An 18,207-nucleotide genomic window follows, 5' to 3' on the forward strand; every position below is an offset into this window, starting at 1 on the left:
GAGATTAGTAGGTGCGTATATTTATATTTATATTTATATTCTTAATTAAAATTTAATATTTCCATTACATATAAGTCTAATTAATATATAATTTATCATATTTATCCTTCTATAGTAATACTTAAATATATATATATATACTAGGTGGGAGTAACGTGCAAAGCACGTTTGTCTAATTTTATGAAATGATTATTTGTAAAAAATAATATATATTTTATAAAAATTATTGATGTCACTTAATAATTTAAGGCATATTGGAGAAAATAAAAAAATTAGTTCAAAGTATCATATAATCCAATACATGTTTATAACCTCTATAATTTAGCAAAGATATATACGAAAAATTTAATAAAAGTCTAACACAAACGGTAGTTCAAAATATGTGTCGTTTAATGTTTGTATTATAATTCATCAATTTATATCATCCTGTAGACAATCAATAGAGACAACATTGAAATTCTTATTTTGCCGTTGGTTGAGTCGATCAGGGACAATATAAAGTTAAAATATAATCTTTTTATAAAATTTGTGGTATAATATTTTCTATATATAGCATATATATAAATCATAAAATATATTTTGAAATTGTTGGCCGAATTTACTCTTTCTTGATCAGTTCAAGGATCACGGCCTTTGTCACGTGCCTATCATAGCAAGCCCACGTATAGAATATGACTTAGCGGAAGCTACGTCCTACTACCATGGAAAAAAAAAACACTTTGATTAAACACACTTATATTATCTATTATATGAGATTTTTAAATTTGGAATACTCAATAATCTGAATTAATGAAACGTATAATACACATATATTATACTTAGGGATTCACGTCTTATGCACCTAATACACGTGTATATGTTAAGGAGAAAGAGAAAAATATAATAACTAATCTTTAATTACTTATTATTATATAAACTATTAAGTATTATAATTATTGAGATTAATAAATCATATAACAACATTGAATGCTATCTCTCTCAACATTTATGTCTTCATTTTATGTGCCAAACCGTTAAAACAAACGGTGTTAACTTTAACGGAAAAACAAGAAAAACCGTTAAAATAAGATTTTTCGTTTCATACACACTTTTTATATATAGAAGATATGTGTGTTTAAATAAAATGACTAAAATAATAAATTATAAGTGTTTTTTTTTGTTTAACCCAAATCACATGTTAGTTAGTAAATATGTGTGGTGCAAGATTTCTTTATAGCATTTCTCCCTTTTTGATATCTATTTATATAATTTTAGAACATACAAGTTTTGCGTATTTCTAATTATCCTTCATTTTAGCAAAATGTTATAACAAATAAAATGGTTATTTCTAATCATAAGATTGAAATGAATTATGGAATAACTATTATTTGTCCTTAATACCAAACGTATAGATGGGTGGGGAGAACAAAGTTGTTTACTTGGAAGTTCATTCCTTACTTATCTCTCATACAGATTTGAGCCCTCTTGAGAAACTTTTCATTATGTGCTAAATTTGATTTATTGGTTTTTAAGTTCTCATTTGTTTTCGTAATTTCTATTGACTCATGTCATCTAATCTAAAAAATTTTAATATTCTTACACCAAAAAAAAAAAAAAATCAATTTTTTTAATTTTAAAATAAAAATAATATTAAATATATATATTTTAACTATATTTTATTTAAATTTTAATTTTAATCTTATATGCGAAACTAAAGGTGGCCTAACACTTCCAAACCTTACCGATCAACTGACACATAACATACAAATAGAAAGATTAAAAAAGGACAATGCTAGGAATCCCGCTGGGGATCCAGCTAACTTGTCCCGCCAACCTTTTTTTTTTTTTTTTGAATTTTTTCTTTTATAAAAAGATTAAGAAAATTATATTTAATTATATTGTGAATTTTATTCATTTTTTAAAAATATTTGAAAATGTTAAAAAATGTTATGAAAAAAGTAAAAAAAAAACACTTTTAAATATTTTTTTCATATCATTTTTTTAACACTTTTAAATATTTTTAAAAAATAAATAAAATTCACAATATAATTAAATATAATTTTCTTAATCTTTCAGTAAAAAAAATTCAAAAAAAAAAAGAAGAAGCGGGACAAGTTAGCAGGATCCCCCAACGGGATCCCTATCATTTTGTTTAAAAAAAAAAAGGCACTTAAAATATAATATTTTTATAGAAAAAAGGTCAAGACTCTAGGGTTCACTCAATTCACAACTACTTGGTTTCAAATTGATTGGCAATTGGTTAAAAAAAAAAAACATGAAATAACTTATCAACAAAATAAAAAAAAAAAAGGAATATTCTTTTAATCCTTATTGTTTTTTAGATTTGAGTAGGTAAACAATTGACCTGTTTAAATTTAATAATTATTTATCATGATTAATTCAAAATTACTATTAGGAACTCATTCAATAATTAGGCCTACATTCATTTCCTAACAAAAAAATTCAAATAAAGACTTTTCAGCTTTCTTTTTGTTTGATGAATCAGACTAAGAAATGCATGATTTATATAGAAATTTTAGAAAATTAAATTTATAAATTGATGTAATTTGATGTGAAATATGACATGATTTGCCTCCACAAATCATCTTATTTTATCTAGTCTAATAATTACATTTTTTTAAAATTTGTATACAAAATATAATAAGTAATTTAAATTTTAAAATTTTAAAATAAAAATTTATATTAAAAAATTATATTCTAATAATATTTTATTTTATTTTTAACTTTCATATTCTCTGATCTCATCTCATCTATGTAACTAAATGAGAACATAAATTTACAAGCTAATAGTAAAACTAGTTGTAAAATATTATAGAAACATGTCCAGAGAAAGAATTATATAAGCATTTATAATAAATTGCTCAAATATTTTGAGAGAATAGAGAGGAGAAAGAAAATATTATTTTCTACATCGTAGACGTATCCGTTACTTTGATTCATCTCGTGAAGATCTTGATATTGTTTTGTTTATGGGGATGTTCAAATTAAAATGAATAATAATATAAATATAATCTATTTATAACTTTAAAAAAAAAAAATTATTTACAGTTTTGGACTCTGCAGTCTTTGTGTACTCCCTATAAATAAAAAAATAGATACATCTGACTTATTTGAGAAAATTATTTTATTAAGAGAAATTTTATTTGCAATCTTGAGTAGAGACTGTTTATGCAGTCACATTGATAAATGAGAGTAAAAGGAAAAAAATAACATTTTAAAAAACAATTATTGTAATTTTAATTTTTTTAAAAGATAATTACATGTGCTTACATGAGCAATCCCTAAATAGAAACTGTATGAAGACTAACTATTTTTTAATAGCTCTCACTTTTTTCAAGAGGAGTACATAAAAATTACACACTTTATAACTGTATATAGCATTTTTCTTTTTATACCACCATGTTTTAAATTGAGAACGTAACCAATAATATTTTTATAAATTATTTTAACAAAATTTATTTTATTTAAAATAAAATTGTGTAAAGGATCGTACAAATAGTCATACGATGTATGATTTTCCAATTAGAATTTGTATGGTACTGCCATTTGACCGATTCTAAGGCAAAATTAGATAGTGGTTATTAATACAACGAATTTTTTTTTATTGATTAGCCGTTGATTTTCAAACCATCTTCTCAACAAAATATCCCACTTTTCCAATGGCATTCATCTTTTCCTACTGGGTTTCGGTCTACCAATTAAAAAATAAATAAATAATGTAAAAATAAATAAATTAAAGTAACGTCACTTTATATAAACACTACTCTCGTTTTAAAATATAATTATATAAATGATTGTAAAAAAAGTTGCACACGTATTGTTATATAATACAAACATTATGCATTCTTAATTATTTTCTATTTTAGCGAAATGATATAACAAATAAAATGGTTATTTCTAATCATAAAATTGAAACGAATTATGGAATAACTATTATTTAAGCACTCTTAATACCAAACGTATAGATAGGTGGGGAGAACATAGATGTTTACTTGGCTAAAAGTTCATTCCTTACTTCTCTCCCATACATATTTGAACCCTCTTGAGAAACTTTTCATCATGTGCTAAATTTGATTTACTGGTTTTTAAAATAAAGACTTTTCAACTTTCTTTTTATTTAAGGAATCAGACTAAGAAATGCTTGATCTATATAGAAATTTTATAAAAATAAATTTATAAATTGATGTGATTTGACGTGAAATAGGACTTTATTTGTCTTCATAAATTGTCTCATTTCATCTAGTCTAAATGTCTAATCAATATATTTTTTTTAAATTTTCACACAAAATATAATAAATAATTTAAATTTTAAAATAAAAAAATATAAAATTATATAATAATAATATTTTATTTAGTGTTCAACTTTCACATTCTTTCATCGCATTTCATCTTATCTCATCTTTGTAACGAAATGATAACATAAATTTACAAGCTAATAGTAAAACTGGTTGTAAAATATTATACAAACATGTCTAAGAAAGAATTATATAAGCATTTATAATAAATTGCTCAAATGTTTTGAGAGAAGAGAGAGGAGAAAAAAAATATTATTTTCTACATCATAAACGTCTTTTATTTGAAATAAAATTGTGATAAGGACTGTAGAAAGAAAAAATTTGCTCATTATTTCTACACATCACACATCATATATAATTTTTAATTTTTTTCTTTACCAAATGTGTGGTGTATGAATGATAAGTAGAAGAATTTAATTGGGTTAGAAATAATAAAATAAAAAAAATTAAAAAATAAATAAATGTGATGTGTGAACATTATGAGTAACAATAGAAAAAAATAGTCATACGATGTATGATTTTCTAATTAGAATTTGTATAGTACTGCCATTTGACCAATTCTTAGGCAAAATTAGGTAGTGGTTATTAATACAACGAATTTTTTTGATTGATTAGCCGTTGATTTTCAAACCATCTTCTCAACAAAATACCCCACTTTTCAAAATGGCATTCATCATCTTTTCCTACTGGGTTTCGGTCTGCCAATTAAAAAATAAATAAATATTATAAAAATAATTAAATAAAAAATTTATTTATTTATATTTATTATATAAATAAATACTCTCGTTTTAAAACAGGATCATATAAAAAATTGAAAAAAAAGGCTTTACGCGTATTGTTACTCTTAAAAAAATATTCAAACTTGAATTTAGGATTTCTATTATGAAATTTAGATAATTTGAAGAATATTAAATTAAAAAATAATTCATAATTGAGTTATAAATAAGTTTAAATTTAACAATTTGTCAAGTATTAGTGCATAAAGTCTGTTATGATATTGCTTGACTTCAAGAAACTTGAATCATTTTACCTTGGAATTTTTTGTAGACTTGAAACACTCTTTCCACTAAAACCAATTCTAACAAACAGGGGAAGGGATCCTAACAACTTGGGGGTTCCTAATGGTTTTTTCTAATCTTAAAGAAGAGGGATTGGTCAGTATTTGCCTAACTTTTTAGACATCTTAGCACACCCAAAACATGAAAAGAGTCACTGTCATCCGCACGCGACCTCGTTAACATATGAACACGAAAGATACCTTTTAACTTCCTCAGATTTCTCTCCATTGGTTTCACCCTTCTTGTACACTCCTCTCTAATTTTAACAAAATTATATAAAATAAAATTCACATTTGGGCCTCAAGCTTTGATTATCCTTTTTGAGCATCGGCAATAATCTGACTATTGTCAAGTTTAAAATTTGACTAAAAATTAAGATTTTAGTTAAAATCAATATCAATGAAAATATTAATTTACATTAAACTATCTATTCTAAAGTCGAAATAATAATATAATATTATACATTTTAATTATAATTTTTTTTTATATTTTACAAATACATTCCCTATACTAATTTTTACTTAAAATTATTGTTTTCCGACTTTTTTTTTTCTCAAACTAATTATTCAACAAACACATTTAAAAATATTTTTAGAGTAAAATATTATTTTGGAAATAAATAGTGACTGGCAAAATTTGAAGAAATAAATGAATTTAGTGTAGGTCAAAAATAAAGCCATAGAATTTTGACTATTTCAATATAGACCACTTTCGCTCAAGTTAGTCAAAATTTGACTAGGCACTAACATTTAGCCAAGTCAATGTCAGTGCTCTTAGGGACTAGACATAAATGAGTAATTTGTTAAATATCATTACAACTATCCCTATAATTTAAATTATATTTCCTGATGAATTAGAAAGAAGAAATAAATTAAATTTTGCTAATATTTACATAAAAAAAAAATTATATTCTCATGTCAGTATGTAGAATAGAATTATTTATAAAAATAGAAAACAACTTTGATGATTCTATTGAGAATTATTCGGTCCTCGACTTCGCCCTGACGAGTTCACCAGTGGATTTTTTCTTGGGACAGTTCATAAAAAGAGACAGCTAGCGAAAAATGGACGGAAAGAAAAGGACAAGTTTTGCTGGATACAACTTTTGTATCTCTCCTTCACCTTGTAATTTGTATCCAAGCCGAGCCATCTCCATCTACCATGCTCGAAATTCAAAAGGGAACCAAAACAAAAGAACCCTATACATACGTAAGTTGAACATTGGTTTGAGCCACGATTTTAGGGACATTTGAGAATTGACACATTTTAGGCATTAAAATACTCGAGATGCTTGGTTTTGATCTTCAATTCAAGGCCTTTCTGTACAAAACAAACAATTATTGTCCTTCCCATTCTCTAGTGAAATGGAAACGGCAATACCTATAAGCAGGACAGAAACTTTCCTAAATCTTTCCTTCTTCCCTAAATCTTTTCCCAAAACCTCATACCAGGTGCACTGGGGAGATCATCTTCACTCTTCAGTTATGAAAGATTACCATCGACAAAGGAGAATGAGCATGGCCCTTCCAAGTTTGTAGACATTGTTCTATAGCCAGAGATTTGCCGATTCGGGATTTCTACGTTGGTTTATATTTGATGCTTTGAGAAAATAGGAGAAAGCAGCTTCTCCAACTCCACCAAACTGAAACCCAATAAACAAAACTAGTAAGCACAATGCATCCAGCAATATGCAACATGAGATTTTGCTAAATCGGATGCAAGTTAACAAGAAAATCTTCAGAAGCAACTTACATCTCATATTTGCGATAGGCTTCCTTTCTTTTCATCAAGTAAACGTCGCCATCTTTAGGTAGATCACTTGGAGTGCTGTCTGCAAACATTAGATAGAGAAAAAGAGCAGGGAAAGAGAAATGAAGGATTTGGAAATTATTGAGACAAGTAACATATATTGTAAAACAGAACAAATACAAGCTCAAAAAAATAATAAACAAACAAAAGTTCCTTAACCACCCCAGAAACCATTTAGAACAAAAATTTTAAAATCTCAACACAGTCACAGCGAATATGAGCAGCAATGGCAATTCAAATTTACTGCTGCTTCTATTACTACATTTCTTTTTCCTTCTTTATTTGCTTTGGTTTTAGATGGCTCCATTTTCTATGGTGCCTTCATTGCAGAAGATAAACTTGTGCCTCCAGATGCTGTTGAAGATGGATGCTACTCATCATCCCACACCACAGACTTTACATATTTTAAAATTATTTTTATTTTTATTTGATTCTTGTTAAACTAATTGAGTTATTCTACTTATCATCCATACACCACATACTTGTTATAGGAAAAATGAAAAATAAAATAAAATAGGTGTAGCGTGTAGGGATGATAAGTATAATTATTCATGAGACATACATGGAAGCACTGTTGGCTGTTTCATCACCACAGTCCTGCGAACCTTTAGAGAAGTGTCTTTGTTATGCTGCTGCACACCCTGTTCAAAGCAAACCATTGGCATTAACTAATTGAACAAGCTTTAATATTTGAGGTTTATTAATTGTACTTGCACATTTCACTCGACTGCTGTGCTTCTATGCTGCTCTACGAGTGACGATAATCCTCTGATACAAAAAATAAGCATGATAATAATAGTAGAGGGAAAAGTGAGGCAAAAATCTCACTAATAGGCATGAGAAGAAGGATGTGCCTGCTTACTGAATATTGACACAGCTAACTCTAACATATCATGTCCAAATATTTCAGGTGCTAGATTGGATACTAACGATAATAAGAGTCAATATGAGAAATTATATGATACCATCTTCTTTTCCTTCCTCTTCAATATCTTGATATGGCACTTTTTGATGTAGTGCATCAAATGATATCGAGAATGCCTAGAGCACAACTGTTCTTGGACCTCTTTATTAGCATTTAGCCAGTCGGAGATTTCTTTCGACTTCACCACCTCATCTTGATTTAAAGATTCTAACCAAGAATAGACCGGTCTCCATTGATCAGTACGTTGAAATCGATATGGTGGATTCTCATAATCAAACTGACTAAGCTCTTTTTCCTGCCATAAGAGAGATGAAAAGGAGCACTATTGTATCATACTAAAAGACATTCCAAAAATTACTTTGCTTTACAATTCTCTGCGTCAAGTACATAAACATTTGTACAGTTGGACGAGCATTTTCAAACAAAAGCTATGTAGACACAAGCAATGGAAGGAGGCAATGTGATACCCTACATGATAAGGATAAGAATAAGTGGTGTATGAGATCCCACATTATTTGGAAAAAAGAAGTTCTTGCTCTTTATAAGATTCTAATGGGACTCCAATTGTATCATTGATTAGTCTTTTTAAAGTATAAGCTATGTAGTTTGGGCCTTCCATTGGAGCGTAACAAATTGTATCAAAGTCTATCCCAACTAGAAATGTGGAACTTGAGCCGTGCTACCTACAACAAAGAGGCCCGACGAGGATGTCGAGAATTTAAGAGGGGGAGATCGTGATAACCCATATGATAAGGATAAAGATGTGTGGTGTATGAGATCCTATATTGCTTGAGAATGAGAAGTTCTTGCTTTTTATAAGATTCCAGTGGGGCTCCAATTGTATCATTAACTTTTCATTTTGGAGTATAGGTCATGTGGTTTGGGTCTTCCATTGAGGCGTTACAGGCAAAGATCATAAACCAAAAGCAAAATTTACTAAAGATGCTTCTAAATAAGGGCTTGTTGGTAACATACCAAACAAATAAAACAAGAAGATACCATTGTCTAAAACCCAATAGATAATCGAGACAAACAGATAGATAATAAACAAGAGAAATGCCTAAACCGCAAAGACATTCTACAAAAATAAACCTACAAATTGATATGGCATGATGTGGTATGTTAGATTGTAAAGCCACTTTTAATAGGAAATAGATCTAACGTATCATATGAAGCCATATCAGTTTGTGGGTTTACTTTTGTAGGATCTTTTTGTGGCTATAACACTTCTCAAACATAATTCGAAAAAGATTAGGGACACTTCAGCATGAGTCATGGTACCAATTACTAGCATGCAACACATCTTAAGTAATGGCCATAGTTGTTAACATAACAAAAAATTGACTTTGGCCAATCGTGAAGTTTAATTGAGTTAAAAACTTCAGGCAAGTTAAATTAAAACAAATTCACAAGCAGTCCCAACAATTCTCACGGCACCTAAATGGCTAAACATGAAGGAAACCACTCCTCCACTACACAAAGTATGCTGTTATCCCATACGTTTCAGCTCCAACTAGGGGTGCCAAATCATGTTTTCGGGTCGTGTCACATCATGAATCCTTAACCCAATCCGTTAATTTTATGTTGTGTTCGTATTTAGTTCACGCATCGTGTTACATATTGGCACCCCTAGCACCAACACACCATTGGCCACTTTAGGTTTTACCAAATGGTTACTTCCCCTTCCAAGTTAACATTTTTTTTTTTTTTTTTTTTTATAAGGTGATGTTTGGATAGCAAATTGAGATAAGATGAGTTGAGATGATAGTTTAATAAAATATTATTATTATTTTAAATTTTGAAATTTTGAATTTTTTATTATATTTTGTGTAAAAATTTGATAAAATTGTAATGATTAGATGATATGAGTTGTGGCTAACTCTGAATCAAAAGAGTGACTAAGTTAGCAGCTATTTTTATTCCTATCAAACTAGACCTTATTCAAACATTGGAGATGGCGTGATTTGTTAGTAATTCCGGGACATACGATTCTCAAATTATGGGAAAAAACTTGTCCATCTAACCCAAAGCACCCACAAAACTCTAGTTCTGGGAAAATAAAAATAAAAGAGAAAACAATAAGACTGTCAACAGCTCGAAATTCAAAAGAAAAAAAATAAGAAAAACAGTGAACCTGAGAGGGGAGTCTCATGCAATTCTGGATTGCAATGAGCCTCTGACAGAGGTCCGAGCGAGGCATTGATTTGATTCCTTCAGGAATAGAGTCGAGGTTAGAGTCGATCCAGGCTTCGACCTCGTCCATGGAGACCGCTTTGGCCTCGGGGAACGAGCAGAGCCAAGCGCGAGCCATGGTTTCCCATTCCTGGGACTGCTGGTCGCTCTGGTCGTTAAGGTTTTGATCGGAAGGCGTGGGCCCGTGCCCTTCCTCTAGGGTTTGTTCGGTGGAGTCAGACCGACCGGGTAGCTCATCCATCAGGTTAAGAATCTCGTCGACGGCGGAAAAGTACTCACGTGCCTCGTTGCTGGAGTCCTAGCAGTTGAGCGATGGCTAGAAACTTTGAGGGCGTTGGATTCCCACCGGATTCTCGGACGGCGTCGAAGCGGTCCTCCTTGGTCACAGAATCCTCTCCGTTGATCAAATTGGTGATGTTCGAGTCCCGATTATCGAAGCAAGAGAGAATCAACAACTAGTCCTCTCGGACCTCTTTCGGGGTGCTAAGGCTGTTCACAACTGCTGGGACGTGGCCATGACTCACTACTCAGTCCTCGTCGTGGAGGCCATTTCGAGGCTTCTTGGGGTTCTTTTGGGTTTGAGCCTCGGACTCAGAGAAGGAGAAGAGGCGTTTAGGCACTTTAGCTTTAGCATCTTAGAATTATTAGGGATTTCTTTTAGAGATTAGGGGATTGGGAGACGGACGATTTCCTTTCTTGTGCTTGGGCGTTTCGTTTGTTCCACGAATTAATTATATTAAAATAGATTAAAAAATAATTTAATATGATATATAAAATTATTTTTATTATAAAATAAATTTTAACCGATCACGAAAAATCACGTAATTTTGTATGATATATTTGTATATAAAATTGCTTAATTAAAATTTAACATTCTTTGTTAAGTATAAAGAAGAGTTTAAAATTATCACTTAAATAATCACAATTAAATTATTTTACCAATTTAACCTTACCATTTCCAAAATAAATAAAATACAATTTTTCTTCATAATATTAATAAAGAGAGTTGGATTAGGGTGACCCAACCATCCTAGAAGGAAAAACATCACTCATGATAATCATGGGGTGGTTGAGCATCACCATCTTTTTGTGAGGATGCTTAGCTATTTATTTTATGGTTGTCCATCATAATTATAATGTTTATTTATATAAGTATTTTTTTTATTTTTTAGAGATTAGTAAAAATAGTATTTTTTATTTTTAAAGAATAGGTATTCTGATTTTAGTGAATTGTTATTTCTTGGAGAATGATTATTTCTCATCATAAAATCTAACTGAATCCTATATCGGCTATGTTGGGTTACCAAGCTGCTGGCCACATTAAGCTATTATCCCCTTGAATGGCTACCTTCCCCTTCCAAATTAACAGCTGTTTCTATTCATATCAAACTAAACCTTATTCCACGATTGGAGATGCACTGATTCTCAAATTTGTTGTCAGTTCCGGGTATGTACTTTTACTGATTCTCAAAATAAGGTTTAACATATCGCTTCATATCTTCATTGCCCACACCATACATGCTTACAAATTACAGAACTTAATTGACATGTTAAACCGACTAAATTTGTAAGTGAAAAATAATAATAATAATAATAAATAGAGGATTACTCCGGAACCAAAATTGTGTTATTTCTCTCATAATGAAAAATAAATAAAAAATAAAAAAGTTCGGCCAAGAGCCTGATGGCATATGACCCAGTTTTCTAAATGGAAAACCTGACTTTCGAAATCCCCACCCCCCTTTAATAAAAAAAAAACAAAACAAAACAAAAAAGTTTGCATAATTGTCAAAATAAATAAAACTTTGTATTTATAGTTACTGCCAGCAGTTATCTGGTCTTGTGAGCTTTGGCCAACTTCTTCTTTCTTTTCTTCACGGCTTTAGGCACTTTATTCTTCCGAGCCTCCCTCTTCTCCTCTTTGACTTTCTTTTTGTTCTCTTTTCTAGCAGCTTTCTTATCTACGGGAACTTCTGGTTCAGTTTCCGATGAGGAACTCCCTTCTGTATCGCTTGAGTTCTCTTCATCACTGACTTCTTGAGACTCGATTTCGCTCTTAGGAGGATTAGACAGAGCAGCTGGATTAACAGAGGAGTCTTCACCAGGCTCTGCTTCTCGCTGAGCAATTGAAAGGGCATGCTTGAGTCCTGTAATAGTCTGATAGTACATATCTCCCGTGTCTTGGCCACTGGTTATCCGTTGCACATCCTCCTCAGCATTCTTTACATGTTCTAGTGTCTTTGGGATGAATGACTGTAAAACAAGAAAAAATAAAAAATAAAAAACACAGCATTCAACCCATATATATGTAATCAAAATTTAACAAGGTCCCTTTTTTATCTCCGACTATCTTTCAATTTTAAATTTTTAGAAGTGCAGATATGCATGCATGCGGAGACACACACTCCCACCAGCTTCAAGTGCCAAATCTGAACCCCAATTTCAGTCCCATAAAAACCAAAATGAAAAAGAGATCTCCCATTTCATGGATTTATGTGTATTATGCAAATCAAAACACCTTAAACACTAATATACAGTAAGGACGTTTTGCAAAGATATGGGCAGTGATTCTAAAGGTTTTTGTTTGAGTTGAACAATTCAGGAATGCTTTGCCTTTGTATACATATGAAACTTGCATTCCCATGTTTGAACTTTGAACCAGTTGGTTGATCCGGTAGCTGAAGGAAATGATAGCCATAGGAGTGAAAAACATCTAGTGATATTAACTTAAATCAGCAAAGATTGGTGTATCACATTAAACCAGCTTCAGTCAGAACTGGCCCAGGCTGCCTACTTGGCAAAAAGATGGCATGCTTAAAGTTTTAGGAAATCTGCTTAAATTTCCATGTAAAGGTTATGGGTGATCAAAAGAAACTCAAATAACATGATATGCCACTGCCAAGGAAGTTACCTGCACAAATACAGAGTCTGCAATTTCATCCTCCACAGATATGTCTCCTCTGGCCAAAATTTTTTGTTGCACCTAAAATAAGCTGGAAGCAGTCACAATAAAGATCTCCTCAAGTACCTGTGGAAATTTGACAGTATAAACTAACAAACCTTTTCCAGATAACTATCCACAGCTTCATCAGCAATAGAAGGATCAACTATGAAATCAAAGAGTTCCCGAATTGTCATAACAGCTACACCATGTTTTTTGAAGAAATCCTGCATAGCAATGCATAATTAACACATATTGCTGATTATGAACATTTTTGTTGGATACTTTCAGTAAAGAACGTACAGAAACATGAAGACAATCTTCACGAAGGAAATCGAGGGCATGGGGATGGTCAAGATCAACTGATTGAGAGACATCTATAATATACAAGTGACCCTGCGAATCACAAGGAAAGATAAATCTCTGTTTGCACGTGGAATCAATTCAATATTAGAAAAGAAAAGGATGAACAAAAGAAATAGATATAACTCCTAGGGGTTGGCTCAAGTGGTATAGGCCTTGGGCTTGAGAGTATGCTCCCCTCAAGTCTAAGGTTCAAATCCTCTTGAGTGCAAACAATTTTTAGGGGCCATCGGACTTGGGGATTTTCCCCTTGAATTACCCAAGGTGCACTTGCGGGAAACTCCTTGCCGAGGGCCATGCACCCCAAGCATTGGTAGGGACACTGTTCTCGGACACCAGGTGCCAATAAAAAACAAAACAAAAGAAATCTATAGTCAACACTTAACCTCAAAATAAAGTATATTATACTCGCTGAGGTCTCCATGAACCAGTTTGCACTTCTGATATAGTGTCCGCATTGCAATAATCAACTGAAAAAGAATGCAGAAAATGCTTAATCATTTCAACTAAAAAAAATACACGAAGTCCTTTTCACTTGCCAAAAGAAAGTCATAATAGAAGCATTTGCTCCATCATCTAATATGGCAGAAACCACTAAAAAAATTAAAAAGATATGGACACACCTCCACATAACCTTCACGTAACCTGTCAAGAGATAAAGCAGCATCCTTAAGACGAGGTGCAGCCCAACCTGCTTTTCCTGTGAAAACACAAACTCCAAAATTCAACCAGAGATGTAAATGTACTATTAGAAGCCAAAATTCAATTCCATCCACAAGAGACTAAGTGAGAGGGAAAAGATGAAAAATCTACAATAACACTAAAATAAAGGGACAACACAGACTGCTAGCACATCTATTAGCAAGACAATACTTATTTTATAGGTGATTAATCAACACACTATACCTATGAATTCCATGACCAGAACATGAAGTCTCAAAAGTACTGGAGTTGGACACCTAATTCCTGCTGCCTTTAGCCTGCAGTTCACAATGAGCATATTAAATACCATATGACAGGACCAATTCTCAAACAACCGAAACAGCTTCAGAATATGCTCATGAGATCACATTTCTCCTCCAGCAGAACTTGAATCCGTCGCGAAATAAGTTCTCATTCACTTTCCACTAAGCTTCAATATCCTAATGATAATGAAATGAACAGGAACAATGTGTTGGCCTTACCTCATAAGGTTCCTCATCTCTTTCTCAGCCCATGTCTTTACCATTTTCCTGGGGTTATGCCTGCAGTATCCATATCTGAAACGGTAGTCACCTTGTACATAACGATCTCTGTCCCTGTTATTTTAGGTGCAACAAATTAAATTCATTATCAACCTACAAACAAGTACACAGACTCTGATCCATAGCCATATTGCAAGTAAAATTCACTAGCAAACTAAAAGTGTCACCTAGACATACTTAAATACCAGAACGGAGGTCTTATATACTTTGATTGCCAGTTCCTGACCATTAGATCTAGTTGCATGATAAACATTTGCCTGTTGAAGAAAAAGCAATTGCATGATAAGGACATCTAACCCAACCATAAACTAAGAATGAAACTAGAACATGCTGGAGGTATTAGTACAGAAATTAAAGGTTGCAGTGTCTACTTACTTCTTTTCCAGTTGAAATGCAGCCATTAATATCATGAAATACACCTCGATTTAGCATCTTAAATAAGACCATGCGAGTTCTAGGATCAATGGCCTGGAGGAAGAAGATGTTAGCTAGATATTCCATGTCAACCAGTTTTTGATGCAGCCCAAGCAAAAACATTAAGGGCTAGTTTGGGTACTAAAGTATTCTGAGAATACTCAACTACTATTCATTATTTTATCATTATTTTTCACCTACTTTTCATTAATTTTTACTACTATTCAATATCTTATCATTACTTTTTCACAATTATTCACAGAATACTTAAGATCACCTCACTACCTAATGCAACGTAATACAATCAATCTTCAAAAACATGTTATAAAGTGAAATAAGCACTGCTCAGAACTTAATTTGTAACTAGGCTCTCTTTTGTATACTCCCTATGTACTCAGGCTTTGCCTATTTACGTGGCTCAATAAAATCTTTTACCTATCAAAAAAGAAAAGTCCCCAACACAGCCAAGGCATGATAACAACTATAAACAACTAATTCCCCGCAACACAAACAAGGCATGATAACAACTACAAAATAAAAATATTTCTTTCAAACACAGAAAATGGGTTAGATTATTAAACATCATTGCTGATTACACAGAATCACTACAAAGAAACTATACACTAACAATGATCATGTAAATAATAGCCCTGAAATTTGTTTAATATCTTATTCGCTGCATCAGGTCCAATGCATCCCAACAATGAGTAGCAACTTGAAGCAAAGAGAACAACAGAATCTGAAAAAAGGATAAACTAAAACAGCCTACTATTTGCTCTCGTTTATTTTCTGTAGTTATAAAATGTTAACAAGAGTTCACTAAAGGTTCACCTGCTCAACGGTCGCACGGTCTGCTTTCTCAGTGGTTCTAGATTTACCAATGGCCATCTCTCGAACACTTTCTCGAATGGCAGTTGTCACAGTGTTTGACATGCCCACATTCAACCTCCCTTCCCACTCCTGCACTATCAATCAAATTGGTCAAGAGTGGAAACTAGACACAAATCTATCAAACCAAATGCAACCAACCCAAACATGGAAATGGGCATACATACATACATACATATATATCAGTGCCTAGACTGTCTGTCATGGAGACTTATATTATGCAATAAGCAGAAGAACATTTTTTTACCTACAAGATGTTTTAAAACCCCACCTATAGTGTTGAAAAAAACAATCTTCAGTCCATAACAAGCCCTAACATATTACCCTTTGAAAAATCCACTAGCTCCAAACATGTCTTGAACACACAATCTAAATTGTATATCACATGCTTACCCAAATTTCAACACAATATTCAGAGCCAAAACTTTCCAGTTTTTTATTTAATTTTATTTTATGGGGATTTAGTATAATAAAAACCACAAGTTGAAACTTAATTATGATCTCTATGAACTAAATGATCGATTTTTCTAAAAAGATGCAACCCATAGCTGCCTATTTGGATAATAAGATAAGCCACAGTAGACATATAACTGAGAAAACATAACATATAGAAATACAAACCATCAATTCCTATTGGAAAATTGCACAAAGAACAGATATCAGCAAAGAAGTTACATATACCTCCAAAGGTGAAGCTCGGATATGATGAGTGAACCTCTGGTTCCGATTAGAGAGCGGCTGAAGTGTGGATGTATTATGTCGAGAATGATGCCCTCCATGCGCATTGGGACGCCTGGAATTGAGCGTAAAATTCCCCTCGACAGCTTGGTCGTCATCCTTGGAATCCAACCAGTCCAATGCGTCTCCGACTTCCGAGTCTGATGACCATGAAAGCTCTTCATCTTCCTCTTTCTCTTCATCTTCATCCAGTGCTAATGGTTTCACTTCCATGTTGGCCATCCGTGCTTCCTGTTAGGGTTCACAACCTTTTTTTTTTATTCCCTGTTTCTTTGAAGGGTAGGTGCAAAGATCAAAATTTTGAATTTCATTCCGGGTAGTGATAGGGTTTAGGATTTGAAATTTTTTATTTTCTTAATTTTTTTTTTAAAGTATTTTTTTAACATCTTTAATTATTAAAAAAAATATATAATTTTATTAATAATCACTTTTTAGTTATTAAGTAAAATAAAAAATTTTAAAAAAATCAAATAAAAAAAAGTAGTAAATAAATAGTAAAATAGTTCTAATTATATCATTTTCCTTTCATTTCAGTATATGTATTTGAATGGAATATTGCGATATTAGTACGTATCAGTGTACTGTTTTGATTTGTGAGGAAGCTACACAACCTCCCAACACTCCACACTCCATTTTTTTTTAATTTTTTAATATTTTTTTTTGAATTTATTCTTTTTAAATTAATTTAATTCTTTTATTCATTATTTATATATTAAATATTTGATAAAAGATAAAATAATAAAAATTAAAAAAAATGTAGAGTGTGGAGTATTGGGAGATTGTGAATATTTTTTCTTTGAAATAACCGCTATATATATAATTATATGTGTATATATACAAAAAATACTAAATCACCATCTATCAACTTAAAAACAAAAAAAAAAATTGTCAAATAAATAATTCATTCTCCATAGCAGCATTTTATTGACAGCTAGACATTTTTTTAAATCCTGCATAATTAAATAATAATAATAAAAACAAGTTGCAGTTGGGCTTTGGCACATTCAGCATTTGGAACTTCATATCATTAGAGAACTTCATTAAAAAGCATGTTGCATTTGCATATTTGAAAATTTTTGGATATTACATGTGTGGAGGGCCATTAAAAAAACCATTATGGCAAACACAACAGTTTGCATATTTGGTAAATTCTGTATCTCACACCATGTAAATTAAGCCCACGAATATGTTTCCACCTGGGGATTACGGCACGCTTACGCTTCGATGTTGCAGGACTATGGCATGGATAATGAGGGTTTGAGGAAGTGACGCTGAGAGGCTGAGACTACGAAGCAGTGACACTGTGATTGAGGCTGGCTAGCGAGCCCGTCGGCTGGGT

The 18,207-nt window shown here is 31.7% G+C and overlaps 2 protein-coding genes across 2 annotated transcripts; both read right to left on the minus strand.

The window, feature by feature from the left end:
• Positions 1-6,590: 6,590 nt before the first annotated feature.
• Positions 6,591-10,947, minus strand: LOC122289867. The gene is made up of 5 exons (XM_043097224.1): positions 10,222-10,947; positions 8,128-8,382; positions 7,725-7,803; positions 7,106-7,184; positions 6,591-6,995 (listed from the first exon to the last, which is right to left on the minus strand). Exons 1-5 carry the CDS (start codon positions 10,519-10,521, stop codon positions 6,941-6,943), a joined length of 768 nt encoding a protein of 255 aa, XP_042953158.1. The 5' UTR covers positions 10,522-10,947; the 3' UTR covers positions 6,591-6,940.
• Positions 10,948-11,893: 946 nt separating this feature from the next.
• On the minus strand, positions 11,894-17,173 carry LOC122290422 (serine/threonine-protein kinase RIO1-like). The gene is made up of 12 exons (XM_043098082.1): positions 16,812-17,173; positions 16,074-16,202; positions 15,204-15,296; positions 15,006-15,085; positions 14,769-14,882; positions 14,491-14,564; positions 14,208-14,284; positions 13,971-14,054; positions 13,525-13,617; positions 13,341-13,448; positions 13,192-13,263; positions 11,894-12,533 (listed from the first exon to the last, which is right to left on the minus strand). The coding sequence occupies exons 1-12, from the start codon at positions 17,088-17,090 to the stop codon at positions 12,111-12,113; spliced, it is 1,626 nt and encodes a 541-aa protein (XP_042954016.1). The 5' UTR covers positions 17,091-17,173; the 3' UTR covers positions 11,894-12,110.
• Positions 17,174-18,207: the final 1,034 nt, after the last annotated feature.

The sequence above is a fragment of the Carya illinoinensis genome, chromosome 12 (assembly GCF_018687715.1).
Source record: "Carya illinoinensis cultivar Pawnee chromosome 12, C.illinoinensisPawnee_v1, whole genome shotgun sequence".
Classification (NCBI taxonomy): domain Eukaryota; kingdom Viridiplantae; phylum Streptophyta; class Magnoliopsida; order Fagales; family Juglandaceae; genus Carya; species Carya illinoinensis.

Excerpts from the sequence above, each read along its gene's own strand:
- LOC122289867 (XM_043097224.1), bottom strand. The coding sequence starts at position 10,521 with ATGGATGAGCTACCCGGTCGGTCTGACTCCACCGAACAAACCCTAGAG. Across the intron at positions 7,185-7,724 it reads ACAGCCAACAGTGCTTCCAT|ACAGCACTCCAAGTGATCTA; the intron begins GTATGTCTCATG and ends TAATGTTTGCAG. Across the intron at positions 6,996-7,105 it reads GCCTATCGCAAATATGAGAT|TTTGGTGGAGTTGGAGAAGC; the intron begins GTAAGTTGCTTC and ends ATTGGGTTTCAG.
- LOC122290422 (XM_043098082.1), bottom strand. The coding sequence starts at position 17,090 with ATGGCCAACATGGAAGTGAAACCATTAGCACTGGATGAAGATGAAGAG. Across the intron at positions 13,618-13,970 it reads ATAATATACTTTATTTTGAG|GGTCACTTGTATATTATAGA; the intron begins GTTAAGTGTTGA and ends TGTGATTCGCAG. Across the intron at positions 13,449-13,524 it reads AAGATTGTCTTCATGTTTCT|GATTTCTTCAAAAAACATGG; the intron begins GTACGTTCTTTA and ends ATTGCTATGCAG.